The sequence below is a fragment of the Heptranchias perlo genome, unplaced genomic scaffold (genome assembly GCF_035084215.1).
Source record: "Heptranchias perlo isolate sHepPer1 unplaced genomic scaffold, sHepPer1.hap1 HAP1_SCAFFOLD_888, whole genome shotgun sequence".
In the NCBI taxonomy this organism is placed as follows: domain Eukaryota; kingdom Metazoa; phylum Chordata; class Chondrichthyes; order Hexanchiformes; family Hexanchidae; genus Heptranchias; species Heptranchias perlo.
This window is the reverse complement of record NW_027139927.1, coordinates 21,060-36,963: the sequence shown is the minus strand read 5'-3', so window position 1 is coordinate 36,963 and position 15,904 is coordinate 21,060. Positions and strand designations below refer to the sequence as shown.

General features: G+C 53.6%; 1 protein-coding gene across 1 annotated transcript in view; it reads left to right on the top strand.

Moving 5' to 3' along the window:
- Positions 1–15,904, top strand: part of LOC137319791 (glycogen phosphorylase, muscle form) — a gene marked incomplete at its 3' end in the record, with an annotated part of 44,792 nt that overhangs the window by 20,004 nt on the left and 8,884 nt on the right. The window contains exons 2-11 of the mRNA XM_067981723.1: positions 182–283; positions 2,110–2,188; positions 3,834–3,937; positions 8,516–8,647; positions 9,636–9,747; positions 10,514–10,596; positions 11,424–11,567; positions 12,559–12,651; positions 14,354–14,500; positions 15,342–15,505. Coding sequence (XP_067837824.1) covers positions 182–283; positions 2,110–2,188; positions 3,834–3,937; positions 8,516–8,647; positions 9,636–9,747; positions 10,514–10,596; positions 11,424–11,567; positions 12,559–12,651; positions 14,354–14,500; positions 15,342–15,505 — 1,160 coding nt within the window. The remainder of the gene's footprint in view (positions 1–181; positions 284–2,109; positions 2,189–3,833; positions 3,938–8,515; positions 8,648–9,635; positions 9,748–10,513; positions 10,597–11,423; positions 11,568–12,558; positions 12,652–14,353; positions 14,501–15,341; positions 15,506–15,904) is intronic.

The following is a 15,904-nucleotide window of genomic DNA, read 5'->3' as shown; positions in this document are numbered from 1 at the left end:
CTCCGAGAGGGGAATATACAGGAGTCACTCAATCCCCTCCTTCAGTCCTGCTGATTATTTCCAGCTTTTTCTGTTATTGCTCACAGATTCCCAGCACCTGTGGAGTTGTGCTTTTTGTTTCCCAAGATTACTGAATCTCTCTCTCTCTCTCCCCCCTCGCCCACCCTCCCACTCCTCACAGCGTATCTATTACCTGTCCCTGGAGTTCTACATGGGCCGCACGTTACAGAACACGATGGTGAACCTGGGTCTACAGAACGCCTGTGATGAAGCAATCTATCAGGTAAGAGAACCGATCGCCCTACTGCGTGTTCAGTCCGGATCTCTCATTCCTCAAAATTACCTTGTCGTTTGATCAGATATCCGTTTCCCTCCCTCCCATGAAATTGTATTAAAATATTAGCCCTGATTGTAACTCTGGGGGAATCGGGGGTGCAGGGTCCAAACCGTCCGGCCCCCTGGAGCAGGAGGCCCGGGAGATTTTAACCCCCAGGCCTCATCAGCATTTCCCGACACTGAGTGCGGCTCAAAGTCAGCGGGAATAACGGGAGTATAAATTCGTGTGGTGGGGTCAGGTCGTAGTCAGGGACCCACGGAAACAATCTCCCCCCACGGGGGTTAAGTAAGGGGTTGGGAAAGTCCGTGATCGGGGAGGGGGGTGTGGAGAAGGGGGCAGGGAAGGCCCAAGGTCTCCCTATTATCTCTATGGGCCAGCCTATATAACCTGCTCCCTCTCCTGCTAGTGATTAGGGAGCCCAACCTCTGCCCCCGCTCCCAGGACAGGGCAAGTCACTATGGGTCCATGGGTTCCTGTCAACCTCCAGTACCTCAGCTGAGTGCCCACTGAATGTGAGTGACCTGGGTGTCAGCAGGATATTCTACCACAGAGGGCATCACGCCGCCAGGCTTGGCGGACAGGGGGTCACTGGACCAGGAGCTACCAGGAATCTGGGAGGTCGCCCGTGGCCCCCACCTACTCGGCTCTTGGCCAAAGAGGGATTCACCGTGGCTCGGTCAGTAAAGGCTCACCGATGGAGGAGGTACCGGCTGATGTTAGCTGATCTCGGGCCGGGCGCACGACTCTCTGCCTCGCTGTCCCCGGGCTAGGGAGGGGAGAGGAAAATAGAGTCCCAGTTCCCCCATCGTTACCCAGGTGTGTGGATGTTGAGTGAGGGGTTGGGCCCACTGTGGGGGTCCCCCCCCCACACCCCACCCCACCCCCATTTAGCCTGAGCCCAGACATACCTCGGAGGAGATTTGATGGGATTGGACATCAGCTCAGTGTAAAGAGCGACAGGCTGGAGGTTGGCTGATTGATGTCACCGGGCCCAGGCTGCATTCTAAAGAGCAGTGACATTTAGGAGTCTGACTGATTAGTCAGGAATTGGGCACAGCTGTTCCAGAACCTTCTCCCGTTACAGACCTCTAATGCACTGTAACTGCTTAAAGCTGTGAGGCGATGCTTAATGAGGCAGAAGAGGAACTAACATTGAGTCCCTCAGTGAAGACCTCCTCCATTTTAGTCCCTCAGTGAAGACCTCCTCCATTTTAGTCCCTCAGTGAAGACCTCCTCCATTTTAGTCCCTCAGTGAAGACCTCCTCCATTTTTATTCTGGCCCAGCTTATGGCCCCTCCTGCCTGTTCCAAATCCCATAACTGCCCCGATGTCCCTTCCCTTCTTCACTCCTCTCCCACCCCCTTTGCTCGTTTGTGCCTCCATGCTGCAGTACAGCTCTAAGGGCACCAGCCGCCCCCTGGCAACTCGGCCAAATGTTACGAGCCCAGATGGTGAGAGTTAGTGGGATGTTCCACTGTGTGGGGCATCGTAGCCGAGCCCAATCTTTCCTCACCAGACATCCACACACGGCCACTTTCCAGTAGGAGGCGCTAGGTAGTGATTTGCATCACTTCCCCTGTGATGTTAAGGCCCATTACTGCATCCCAACCGTGGGCCAGAGGAGAATTAACCCAGCTAGGCCACAAATCGAACCAGGGACTGTCCTGGTTTGTATAGCCCAGTTCCAAAATAGTTGGTGCCCCTTCCAGTTACAGAGGTGGGGGTGGGTTTGAGTGATGGCATCTTGTTTATTTGTTGAATTTCTTCCACAGCTTGGTCTGGACATGGAAGAATTGGAAGACATCGAGGAAGACGCTGGGCTTGGAAATGGGGGTCTGGGCCGACTGGCTGGTGAGGAACTTTTGTCGTTCCCCCTCGGGTAGAATTCCCATTTCCGTTTGTACCCTCGTGACAAGGGCCATTCCCGACACACCTCCTCTTCAGCTGCAGCACTTCATACTGCCCCTCCTCCACGTGCCCCCGGGACTCCATTCTCAGCCCTCAGAGGTGGGCCCGAGCTGGGATTCAGAGTTCCCTCCTTTTCCTGTTCTTCATCAGGGAGGAGGAGGAGGGATTTTTGGGACTGTGGGATTTCCCCTTCCTGTGGGGAGAAACCCGGACTGAACTTCCAACTGCTCAACGCTACAAGATTATATCGGGAGTTCACTGCGTATGGGAATCACACACACAGACCCCCGTCCCATCACTGTGTGTGGGAATCACAGACACAGACCCCCGTCCCATCACTGTGTGTGAGGGAATCACAGACACAGACCCCCCGTCCCATCACTGTGTGTGGGGGAATCACAGACACAGACCCCCCGTCCCGTCACTGTGTGTGGGGGAATCACAGACACAGACCCCCGTCCCATCACTGTGTGAGGGAATCACAGACACAGACCCCCGTCCCATCACTGTGTGAGGGAATCACAGACACAGACCCCCGTCCCGTCACTGTGTGTGGGGGAATGACAGACACAGACCCCCGTCCCATCACTGTGTGTGGGGGAATCACAGACACAGACCCCTGTCCCATCACTGTGTGTGGGGGAATCACAGACACAGACCCCCGTCCCATCACTGTGTGTGGGGGAATCACAGACACAGACCCCCGTCCCATCACTGTGTGTGGGGGAATCACAGACACAGACCCCCGTCCCATCACTGTGTGTGGGGGAACCACAGACACAGACCCCCGTCCCATCACTGTGTGAGGGAATCACAGACACAGACCCCCGTCCCGTCACTGTGTGTGGGGGAATCACAGACACAGACCCCCGTCCCATCACTGTGTGTGGGGGAATCACAGACACAGACCCCCGTCCCGTCACTGTGTGTGGGGGAATCACAGACACAGACCCCCGTCCCGTCATTGTGTGTGAGGGAATCACAGACACAGACCCCCGTCCCATCACTGTGTGAGGGAATCACAGACACAGACCCCCGTCCCATCACTGTGTGTGTGGGGGAATCACAGACACAGACCCCCGTCCCATCACTGTGTGTGGGGGAATCACAGACACAGACCCCCGTCCCATCACTGTGTGTGGGGGAATCACAGACACAGACCCCCGTCCCATCACTGTGTGTGGGGGAATCACAGACACAGACCCCCGTCCCATCACTGTGTGTGGGGGAATCACAGACACAGACCCCCCGTCCCGTCACTGTGTGTGGGGGAATCACAGACACAGACCCCCGTCCCATCACTGTGTGAGGGAATCACAGACACAGACCCCCGTCCCGTCACTGTGTGTGGGGGAATCACAGACACAGACCCCCCGTCCCGTCACTGTGTGTGGGGGAATCACAGACACAGACCCCCCGTCCCATCACTGTGTGTGGGGGAATCACAGACACAGACCCCCTGTCCCCCCCCTGTCCCATCACTGTGTGTGGGGTAATCACAGACACTGACCCCCCGTCCCCCCCTGTCTCATCACTGTGTGGTCGATGCAAATCCTGAAATGACTGACCAGCTCTTACTCGTGTCTAGCGTGCTTCCTGGACTCCATGGCGACGCTGGGGCTGGCTGCCTACGGCTACGGAATCCGGTACGAGTTTGGCATCTTCAACCAGAAAATTTCCAACGGGTGGCAGGTGAGTAACTCTGAATAATTTGAATTTGTACCAATCTGAGTTTCTACATTGAGAAGCCTTTGGACAAGGCCCAGAGTGCAGGACACCAGCAAGGGGGGGGGGGCGGGAGGGAAGAAAAGTAGAGGAGGTGAGGTGAACCAAGAAGTAACAATTAGGCAACCCCAAGCTTGGGTTTTAAAAGCAGCTCGAGGGCTGTCGGAGGAAGAGAAGTCTGAGGGAGGGGAGGCATTTCAGTGTTGAAGTCTGGGACAGAATGAATTAGAGTAGGAGGTCAGTGTGGTGGGGGGAGGGAATCACAGACACACTAGAGTAGGAGATGATACAACGGTCCCGATCATTACAGGGAGAGGGGAGGGAGGCAGGGTTAGCGAGAGGGGCCGGGGGGCAAGCACTCCTGCTCCTCCTGGCCCACCCGCAGCGCTGGAAAGGCCACTCAACCGCTGGATCCGGCCGTTCTCGCTTCCCTTCAGCTGCCGGGTTTCCCGAGCCCCGAGAAACCCGGCCCGCAGCCTTTAAATCTGAAAAAAGTCTGTTTAAAATTAGAGGCAGGCGGCCTCATTAGCACATTTAAATGACAGACCCGCCTCAAACCTGCTCTGTTACGACCGGAAAAGTGGGCGTGTTTTGAGGCGGGCTGGGGGTCCGGTTCTGGAGTTTTGAAATTATAACCCCCCCCCTCTCCCGACCGTTGCGGGGGATTTAAAATAACGAGTCGTGATTTCAGCACCATGAGCACGCGGGGAGGAGAAGGAGGAGGAAAGAGTAGCTCCAAATGATTGGAACTTGACCAAGAAATGATGACCATAGCGATACTGATTTAAAATAGAGACTCAAAAAAGGTGACGTGTGAGAGAGAGAGAGGCACTGAATGAGCCCCGCCCCCCTGCCTTCCCTGATCATATTCGTAGGACTCAGTTAAAGATCAAATGGGAACAATTTGAACTTTTGGGGCCTAAAGGTCGCTGTGGTAACCCTGGAACCAACAGGTGGTGGTTAAGTTGATGATCAGGGCTATACCCCTCCCCCTCAACCCCAGCAGTGTTAAATCAACCACTGCTTCTCCCTTCTGCAGAAACACTCTCTCCATCTGTTCCTTTTCTTTTTCCCTGTCTCTCCCCCTCTGGTTTGCTGCTCCCCCCCCACCACCCCTCACGTCCGGCATCGCCCCCTCTTGCTGTGCAGTCGGCTCCTCCCAAGCAAGAAAGAGCTCATACTTATAAAGCAGCTTGTCCCAAAGTGCTTCACGTATAATGAAGTGCTTTCAAAGTGCGGTAATGTAGGCAGTGCAGCACTCCCTCAGTACTGCACTGCAGTGTCTGCCTGGATTACGTGATCTACTTCTTTGAAACTTGGCTTGTGTCTGGAGAGAGCACTTTCGAAGAGTCACAGAATGTTCCAGATTTGACACTAATTTTTCTCCACAAACCACCCAGTCTAATCCCACTCTCCTGCTCATTCCCCGTACCCTTTAATATCCCACCCAGTCTAATCCCACTCTCCCCCTCACTCCCCGTACCCTTTAATATCCCACCCAGTCTAATCTCACTCTCCCCCTCACTCCCCGTACCCTATAATATCCCACCCAGTCTAATCCCACTCTCCCCCTCACTCCCCGTACCCTTTAATATCCCACCCAGTCTAATCCCACTCTCCCCCTCACTCCCCGTACCCTTTAATATCCCACCCAGTCTAATCCCACTCTCCTCCTCACTCCCCGTACCCTTTAATATCCCACCCAGTCTAATCCCACTCTCCCCCTCACTCCCCGTACCCTTTAATATCCCACCCAGTCTAATCCCACTCTCCCCCTCACTCCCCGTACCCTTTAATATCCCACCCAGTCTAATCCCACTCTCCCCCTCACTCCCCGTACCCTTTAATATCCCACCCAGTCTAATCCCACTCTCCCCCTCACTCCCCGTACCCTTTAATATCCCACCCAGTCTAATCCCACTCTCCCCCTCACTCCCCACACCCTTTAATATCCCACCCAGTCTAATCCCACTCTCCCCCTCACTCCCTGTACCCTTTAATATCCCACCCAGTCTAATCCCACTCTCCCCCTCACTCCCCGTACCCTTTAATATCCCACCCAGTCTAATCCCACTCTCCCCCTCACTCCCCGTACCCTATAATATCCCACCCAGTCTAATCCCACTCTCCCCCTCACTCTCCTTACCCTTTAATATTTTTAAACGACTAATTCCCTTTCAAAAGAACTGATGGATTTGGATTGCAGTGGAGAATTCCACAATCTGCCCCCTGCCTATGTGGAGACCTTTGCTCCCATCTCCCTTTGAATTGTTTTTGTGCCTCCCTCGGGTGCCTGTTGAGCGGTACAACACCGGTGAGTGCCAGGACTGGCGCCCTGAGCCTGCTGGCCACCCTGGTGTCTCCGCGCTCCGAATCCTGTGTGCCGCTGACTTAAAACGGCACCGGGTCCTCCTTACATGAGAAGAGGCTGACGGCGGACTGGCCTGCCCCCTCCCCTCGCACTGCTGATGGCTGCAGTGCCAGATATAAAGGGCCTGTCCTGGGAGACAGCAACCTGCTGCATTGCTGCTCTCCCCCCCCCCCCCCCCCCCCCCCCCCCACAACCCCCCGAATGGTGGGACAACAAACCCGACAGCCCTCACTGTGCCAGAGCCGGTTTGGTGTGTCGGGGGGTCCGTATTACACAGACCTTTGGACACGGGGACCCACTAACCCTAACGCAGTTTCCCCTCTGAGGTTTACCATCGCGAGGCACCTGCCCCCTCCTCCGCTCCACCGCCCCCCCCCCCCCCGCCCCACTGTGTTGAGGACTTGGCTGCACGACAAACTTTGGAAACAACAAACCAAAAAAAAAAGGCCTGTCAGCCGCCCGTTTGCTGCATTGCATTCTCAGTCTGGCAACCTGCGGCGTTGCCAGGGAAACGGCTGTCTTTCCCCAGGTCCCCCCCCACACACACACAAACCCCGTGGCCGCAATGCGACACATCCTGGCTGCAGCGTCACTGAAGCACGTTCTCGATCTGTCGGTGGTGGGAGGGGGACGGAGGTGGGAGAGGGAAGAGGAGGGGGCTGTGTATTGATCACCAAGCCCGGCAGTGTTCCGCCACACAGCTCTACAAACCAAAGGCCGGTCGGAGCTGCACCCCCCACCCGTGGCCCATTCTCCAGTCACGCACCGTTAGCCCTGTGTGTGTGGCTCTCCAGGACTGTTATTGTCACAGAGGACAAAGGGACAGTCTGAACTCTGCCACTGTTTCCGAGCCTCATTTATTATCTTTCCTCTTCCATTTTCCCCTCCCCGCCGCCCCCCCCCCCGCCCCCTTCCAGGCCCAAGGACTCCTTGGAAGGTGCCAAAAAAGAGTTACGAAGATGATACCAGAACTGAGAGGTTATAATTATCAGGAAAGACTGAGGGGTGACCTGATAGAGGTCTTTAAAATTATGAAAGGGTTCGATAGGGTAGACGTAGAGAAGATGTTTCCACTTGTGGGGGAGACCAGAACTAGGGCCCATAAATATAAGATAGTCACTAATAAATCCAATAGGGAATTCAGGAGAAACTTCTTTACCCAGAGAGTGGTGAGAATGTGGAACTCGCTCCCACAAGGAGCAGTCGAGGGGAATAGTGTAGATACATTTAAGGGGAAGCTCGATAAACACATGAGGGAGAAAGGAATAGAAGGATAGGCTGATAGGGTGAGATGAAGTAGGGAGGGAGGAGGCTCGTGTGGAGCATGGACCTGTTGGGCCGAATGGCCTGTTTCTGTGCTGTAAATTCTATGTATGATCTCTGGTTCAATCTCAGCAGGGGAGGGATGGCTGGGTCCTAGTGTCCCTGGACTGTGGAGGGCGAAAACCAACCACCACACTGGCTCTCGTTTGCTATACATTGTGCCTCCCTCTCCCCATCCTGAGGCCGCCCCCCCCCCCCCACACCACTGCCATGTGCGTTCATCGGTCGGGGGACAGGCTTGGGCTTGGGGGTGATGATTAACTCCCCAACCGGGCTCATACACGGGCAAGGTACTGGAGGGCAAGAATGTGCCTGTATTTATATAGCGCCCTCCACATCCTCGGGATGGCCCATAGCCGTGACTACTTTTGAAGTGCACTCGCTGTTATGTAGGCAAACGAGGCAAACGATTTGTGCACAGCAAGATTCCACAAACCAAAAATGGCCAGTTAATTATATTTTTTGATGTTGGTTGAGGGATAAATATTGTCCAGGACATCGGTGAGAACTCCCCTGCTCTTCTTCCAATAGTGGCTGTGGGATCTTTTATATCCACCTGAGAGGGCAGACGGGGCCTCCGACAGTGCAGCACTCCCTCAGTACTGGTACCGGGAGTGTCGGCCTGGATTATGGGCTCAAGTCTCTGGAGTGCGACTTTGGGGTGGGAGTGAGAATCAACGGGTGGTGATCAGGAACAGGGACCCTGGCTGCAATTCCTGCACCCACCCCCTCGCTAGCCCTAGGTTATAGTTGTTTTGGGCCTTGTCGCTGCCGGGGGGCGACTCCTCGCTGTCTATTGGTAGGCCCGTGGTTTGGACTGTCCCCTCTCTGACCGGGCACTCTGTTCACAGGTGGAGGAGGCTGACGACTGGCTGAGGTACGGCAATCCCTGGGAGAAGGCACGCCCGGAGTACACCATCCCCGTCAACTTCTACGGCCGAGTGGACCACACGCCCGAGGGGATCAAATGGGTGGACACTCAGGTAAGAGGGCGCTGGCCCCGACCTCCAGGCACAAACAAGCGATGCCACCCATAAGCAGGAAGCATGCTGAATGGTACTGGGTCATGAACTGTTTATACAACACCTTTCATGTCCTCGGGACGTCCAGAAGCACTTCACAGCCAATGAAGTACTTTTGAAGTATAGTCACTGTTGTAATGTAGGAAACGCGGCAGCCAATTTGCCTGCAGCAAGATCCCACAAACAGCAATGGGATAATGACCAGATGTTTTAGTGGTGTTGATTGAGGGATAAATATTGGCCAGGATACCGGGGCAAACTCCCCTGCTCTTCGAAATAGTGGCCGTGGGATCTTTTACGTCAACCTGAGAGAGCAGACGGGGCCTCGCTTTAACGTCTCATCTGAAAGATGGTACCTCCAACAGTGCAGCACTCCCTCAGTACTGCACTGGGAGTGTCGGCCTGGATTATGGGTTCAAGCCTCTGGAGTGGGGCTCGAACCCACGACCTTCTGAGTCACAGGTGAGAGTGTTACCAACTAAGCCCAGAAAGGGTAATTCCTCTGAGATTGGGGTTGGAGTACATTGTTGGAACAGTGTAGAGGGGGCTTTACTCTGTATCTAACCCGTGCTGTACCTGCCCTGGGAGTGTTTGATGGGACAGTGTAGAGGGAGATTTACTCTGTATCTAACCCGTGCTGTACCTGCCCTGGGAGTGTTTGATGGGACAGTGTAGAGGGAGATTTACTCTGTATCTAACCCATGCTGTACCTGCCCTGGGAGTGTTTGATGGGCCAGTGTAGAGGGAGCTTTACTCTGTATCTAACCCGTGCTGTACCTGCCCTGGGAGTGTTTGATGGGACAGTGTAGAGGGAGCTTTACTCTGTCTCTAACCCGTGCTGTACCTGCCCTGGGAGTGTTTGATGGGGCCGTGTGTATCACCTTATATAAACTAGATTTTTCCTATGCTCCAGTGTGTGGGGCTGTAACCCTGTCCTTGTGTGCTCTAGGTTGTCCTGGCTTTGCCATACGATACTCCAGTACCAGGCTACAAGAATAACACAGTGAACACCATGAGGCTGTGGTCTGCCAAAGCGCCTAACGAGTTTAAACTGGAGGACTGTGAGTGTCCTTTTTTTTGATCTCTCTCTCTCTCTCGATCGAGCAGGCAAATTGCTGTCAAGCTTGGTAAAAAGTGATCCTAACTTAGTCACATTGGCAGTAGGTATAGAGAAAGGGGATTGAAAGATGAGTATGTTGGACTGGAAACGAGTTAGCTTCAGTGGGACGAAAGGATGGCCAGTTCAGATTAACTGGAGAAATGACCAGTCAAACAAAATTCCTCTCCAAACCGCGCCCCCCTCCCTACTTTGGCGACGGAAACTGGTCCAGGAGATCACTCTGGCCCTGATAATTCTATGCATTACTTTCCTTTTTGTAAGAGGCGATCTCCGCCCCAGCCAGAAACAGGTCCAGCTCTCGCCTGAAGGAATTCAGCGAATGGGCCTCCGCCGCACGAGCAGGCAGCCTGTTCCAGGAGCTAGTGTCTGGGGAAAGAACCACCTCCTGACATCCCACCTCGATCTGGCCTTGTACTACTTGAGATTGTGACCCCCGGTCCTCCTTAACTTAGTGCGTTTACCTCAAGGGGCTATTGAGGCAGAGATTAGATCATCATTTAAAAGGGACTTGGATGAGGAACGCAAAAAGGATAGGGGGAGAGATTAGAGGAAATGGATCCAGTTGAACAGCTAGTCCCGGCGCACCCACGAAGGGCTGAATGGACTCTTTAATTTCTGTGGTCCCACCATAAGCGGTGTGAAAGATCAAGGACGGGGTGGTGTCCGTGTTATTCTGCACACACATTCTTTTCTCTCTCCTGTTTCAGTCAATGTCGGTGGCTACATCCAGGCCGTGCTCGACAGGAACCTGGCTGAGAATATCTCCCGCGTTCTCTATCCCAACGACAACGTGAGTTCCAGATTTGTACAGACCGTTGGGATTCCGCTAACCCCCGGAGGGCAGCCGGGGACGTGTCAGCTGCTCATGGCTGCAGAAACCAGAGCGCAGCACGAAACTTCCCGCGGCTTATGAGCAAACTGTTCTCTCTGACCGCGGCAAACCATGAGGGCAGATTGTGTTACTGGCATACTAGGGGTTCGGGGCAGTGTAGAGGGAGCTCACAACTGCATCGAACCTGTTGTGTATCTGATCAGTCCCATTCTTCCTGACGGTGAATCACATTTCTCAGATTTCTTCAACTCCTCTTAACAACAGGGTTGGTCAGAAACCTACAACAGTACATGCAGTGCAGCACAGAGAGATATCCTCCCTCTCGCACCCTGTGCACTACAGAAAGCCCCTGAGTTCACAGGACGTTGATGAGCGTTTTAAGGAATGTGTTTTTTAAATGGTTGGGTAGAGACTGGTCCCACTCTCCCTACCTCACGCTCTCTCTGATTCGCTCACTGTCTCAAGCTCTTTCACACTCTGTTTCCCACACTCATGCTTTCTCTTTCTCTCACACACATTCTCTGCATTACTCCCTCACAATCTCTTTACCTCAATCATCCTCTTGCCCCAAATTATCCCGCCACTGCCTCTTTTTCCCTCCCTCCCACTCGTTCCCCCACTCACCCTCTCAATTCATCACACTCCCTCACTTCTTCCTGTTCCCTCCCTCCCTCCCTCGCACATGCCCTCGCTCGCACCTGCACACTCCCTCGCTCGCACGTGGACTCGCACCTACTCCCTCCCTCGCTCGCACCCTCTCACGCACTCTCCCTCTCTCCCCACAGTTCTTTGAGGGGAAGGAGTTGCGCCTGAAGCAGGAGTATTTTGTGGTCGCTGCCACCCTGCAAGACGTCATCCGCCGCTTCAAGTCCTCCAAGTTCGGCAGCCGCGACCCCGTCCGGACCACGTTCGATGCTTTCCCCGATAAGGTAAGCTGCTCGGGCACGTCCCCTCTCCCTGCTGCCCCATCACTGGGTAAAGGCCTGCTCTCTACTGGGTGCTGGCCTTGAATTGGAGCCTGAGTGTGTCCATGTGGGCACCTGCATGTGAGGGAGGGAGGGTTCAACCTACGTGGGAATTGCTGGACCACAAAAGACCATGGACCATCTAGTTCGCCTTCTACCATCCTGGTCGTTCCATAATACAACGATAATTAGTTTTGAATTTACCCCCTTCAAGCGCAGGCCGTGTCCTCTTTTACGACTGCTCTGAGCAAGGTGAAACGGCCAGTCATGGTCTACATTATCTGGTTGCATCTAGTCTACATCCCATCGTTCCGTGGCAGCGGCGTGTGCCGTGTCACCGTGGCAACAGGCAGAGTCCTCTGCTCTCTCAAGTGTCCCCCAAGAGTCGCCTGGATTGTGGCAGTATTTAAAACAGCTCCCCATACTCCCAGGCACACCAGTTACCACGTACTGCTGTGGGGTGTAAATGGATTCAGCTGGTAACTTAAGGAAAGACGTGCATTTCTATAGCGCCTTTCATGACCTCAGGACGCCCCAAAGCACTTTACAGCAATGAAGTACTTTTGAAGTGTAACCACTGTTGTAATGTAGGAAACGCAGCAGCCAATTTGTGCACAGCAAGATCCCACAAACAGCACTGTGACAATGACCAGATAATCTGTTTTAATGATGTGGGTTGAGGGATAAATATTGGCCCAGGACGCTGAGGAGAACTCCCCTGCCCTTCATCGAAATAGTGCCATGGGATCTCTTGCATCCACCTGAGAGGGGCAGACGGGGCCTCGGTTTAACGTCTCATCCGAGAGACGGCACCTCCGACAGTGCAGCACTCCCTCAATACCGGCACTGGGAGTGTCGGGCCTGGATTATGGGGCTCAAGTCTCTGGAGTGGGGCTCAAACCCACGACCTTCTGACTTACTGTGAACTCACACTCATTTTCACGTTGTTTTGCAGGTTGCCATCCAGTTGAACGACACCCATCCTGCCCTGGCCATCCCAGAGCTGATGAGGGTACTTGTTGATGTTGAACACCTGAGCTGGGAGAAGGTATGGACTGCAATTAGCAACCTCTAATACCCTTATTTCAGTAGAGAAAGAAGGAACTCGCATTTATACAGCGCCTTTCACATCCCCAGAACGTCCCAAAGCACTGCACAGCCAGTGAATTACTTTTGAAGTGCGCTCACTGTTGTTAAGTAGGCAAACGTGGCAGCCATTTTGCGCACAGCAAGATCCCACCAACAGCAAATGAATGAATGAGCAGTCAATCTGTTTTTTTTGCTGGTGATGGTTGAGGGAAGAATGTTAGCCCAGGACACCTTTTCAATAGTGAACAATCCGCTGTCAGCCACCTATATTTTCAAATCCTTCCAGTCTCTGCCTCAGTAGCCCCCACGTGGTGAAGCATTCCACGTTCTATTAACCCTCTGTGTGGAAACATTGCCTCGATCGTCCCCCTTCGTCATGACCCTCCAGTGAGAAAAGGCCCAATTTTCTTTCTTAACTCGAACCTCTCGCTCCTTGAATCATTCCAGTGAATCTTCACGGCCCCCTTTCCACGGCACTACTGTCCTTCCTATTACAGGATGCCCAGAACTGCACACAATACTCCCAATTGTGGCCGAACCAATGTCTTGTGTAAGGATAGGCACGTATACATTATTAAATAGAACAAGCTATTTGGCATTATATAGAATATTGAGCTAGAGTACTGTAAGGTTAAAACGCCCTTCAGAGAGACGCAAATGTACCAGACAGGCAGGGGGGAGTGTGAGAAAGGAACTCCAGTCTAGATGGATCCTTTTGCAATAAAGATTGGAAGAGATAAGAGAGAAGCTGTATCAACAGAACGTGACGACACACGGTACCCACATTTATCCGACATAATTAAACTATAAAAATACAACACTTTGGAGCCCCTGGGAAACTCCCATCTAGTTTTGCCGAGGCGAGCGTCAGCAGTCAAGACAACAGGCTTGCGATCTCCCGAAGGAGTCCTCGGTATGTGAGTATAATTGGTACCTATATGTCGTACACAGGGCATTAAGGGGTTGTATTTTATTATCTCATTGACTTGGTTTAATGAAGAGTATTCACCAAATGTTTTCAGTGTTTCCCAGTCCTCAAACTTATATTAGAGGTAAAGGATGTATGGCATCCTGAGAGATTGATCAGGCTGGGGCTCTTTTCTCTCGAAAAGAGAAGGCTGAGGGGTGACCTGATAGAGGCCTTTAAAATTATGAAGGGGTTTGCTTGGTTAGACGTGGAGAAAATGCATTCACTTGTGGGGAGACCAGAACTAGGGGCCATAAATATAAGATAGTCACTAATAAATCCAATAGAGAATTCAGGAGAAACTTCTTTACCCAGAGAGTGGTGAGAATGTGGAACTCACTCCCACATGGAGTAGTCGAGGCAAATAGAATAGATACATTTAAGGGGAAGCTAAATAAACACATGAGGGAGAAAGGAATAGAAGGATATGCTGATAGGGTGAGATGAAGTAGGGAGGGAGGAGGCTCGTGCGGAGCATTAACACCGGCATGGACCTGTTGGGCCGAATGGCCTGTTTCTGTGCTTTAAACTCTCTGTAATATCCTGTAATACCTCCACATAAGGGCAATAGGCATAAGTGACAATATCCTAAATAAACCCAGCACCTTGTATAAATTAAACATGAGAAGCTGCAGGATAGCCCCGCTGGCAGAATGCCCAACGCCTGAACGATTTGCCTCTGTACTTGCTCCAGGCCTGGGAAGTGACTAACCGCACCTGTGCCTACACCAACCACACAGTGCTGCCGGAAGCCTTGGAGCGCTGGCCCGTGCACCTCTTCGAGTTGCTGCTGCCGCGACACCTGTCCATCATCTACGAGATCAACAGGAGGCACCTAGAGGTGAGCCCAGCCCTTCGTACCCGGGACGCTGGCCGGTTCCCTCGGGCAGTCTGAGCGCTGATGTGGTTTATGTTCTCCGACCGTGTCTGGGATCTCACCCACTGTTTCTACCCCTTTTACCCGTTGAATTCCCAGCCTTATCTGTGGTCCTCGGACCCACTGCCAAGTGGCGGCTACGGGTTTCCCATAGGATCAGGACGAGGCCATTCAGCCCCTCGAGCCTGTTCCGCAATTCAGTTAGATCATGGCTGATCTGTATCTTCGCTCCATCCACCTGCCTTGGTTCCATAACCCTTAATACCTCTGTGAGGGGGGGTGTGGCCTACCTGGGACTGCCCCCTCTGTGAGGGGGGTGTGGCCTACCTGGGACTGCCCCCTCTGTGAGGGGGGTGTGGCCGACCTGGGACTGCCCCCTCTGTGAGGGGGGTGTGGTCTATCTGGGTCTGACCCTCGGGGTGTGGCCGATCTGAGACTGCCCCTCTGTGAGGGGGTGTGTGGCCTCGCTGGGATTGCCCCTCTGTGAGGGGGTGTGTGGCCTCGCTGGGACTGCCCCTCTGTGAGGGGGTGTGTGGCCTCGCTGGGACTGCCCCTCTGTGAGGGGAGGTGGGGGCTTCTCTGGGACTGCCCCTCTGTGAGGGGAGGTGGGGGCTTCTCTGGGACTGCCCCTCAGGGAGTGTGTGGTGTTTCTGGGACTGCCCCTCTGTGAGGGGAGGTGGGGGCTTCTCTGGGACTGCCCCTCTGTGAGGGGAGGTGGGGGCTTCTCTGGGACTGCCCCTCTGTGAGGGGATATTGTTTTCAGGCGTTGGAGGTGTCACACGCGGTTTCTGATTAACCCCCACAGAATGTCGGTAAAAAGTACCCAGGAGACCACGACCGCATGCGTCGCATGTCCCTGATTGAGGAGGGAGATCCCAAGAGGATTAACATGGCCCACCTGTGCATCGTTGGCGCGCACGCCGTCAACGGAGTCGCACGCATTCACTCCGAGATCCTGAAAAAAACCGTGTAAGTTCCGCAAGGTACAGCCCTCCCCCCGGCTTATAAACGGGACGCAATACAGGGCTGGATAGAAACATCATTTATTGAGTGAGGCTCTGCTCGGTGATCAGCTCAGGTGGAGGCTAGACGGAACACGAGGGAAGAGGAGGTAAATCAAGGAGAAAGGAAAGACTTATTCATACAGAGCCTTTCTCGACCTCAGGACGTCCCAAAACGCTTTACAGCCAATGAAGTACTTTTGAAGTGTAGACACTTTTACTGTATCTAACCTGTGCTGTACCTGCCCTGGGAGTGCCTGATGGGACAGTGTAGAGGGAGCTTTACTCTGTATCTAACCCGTGCTGTCCCTGCCCTGGGAGTGTTTGATGGGACAGTGTAGAGGGACCTTTACTCTGTATCTAACCC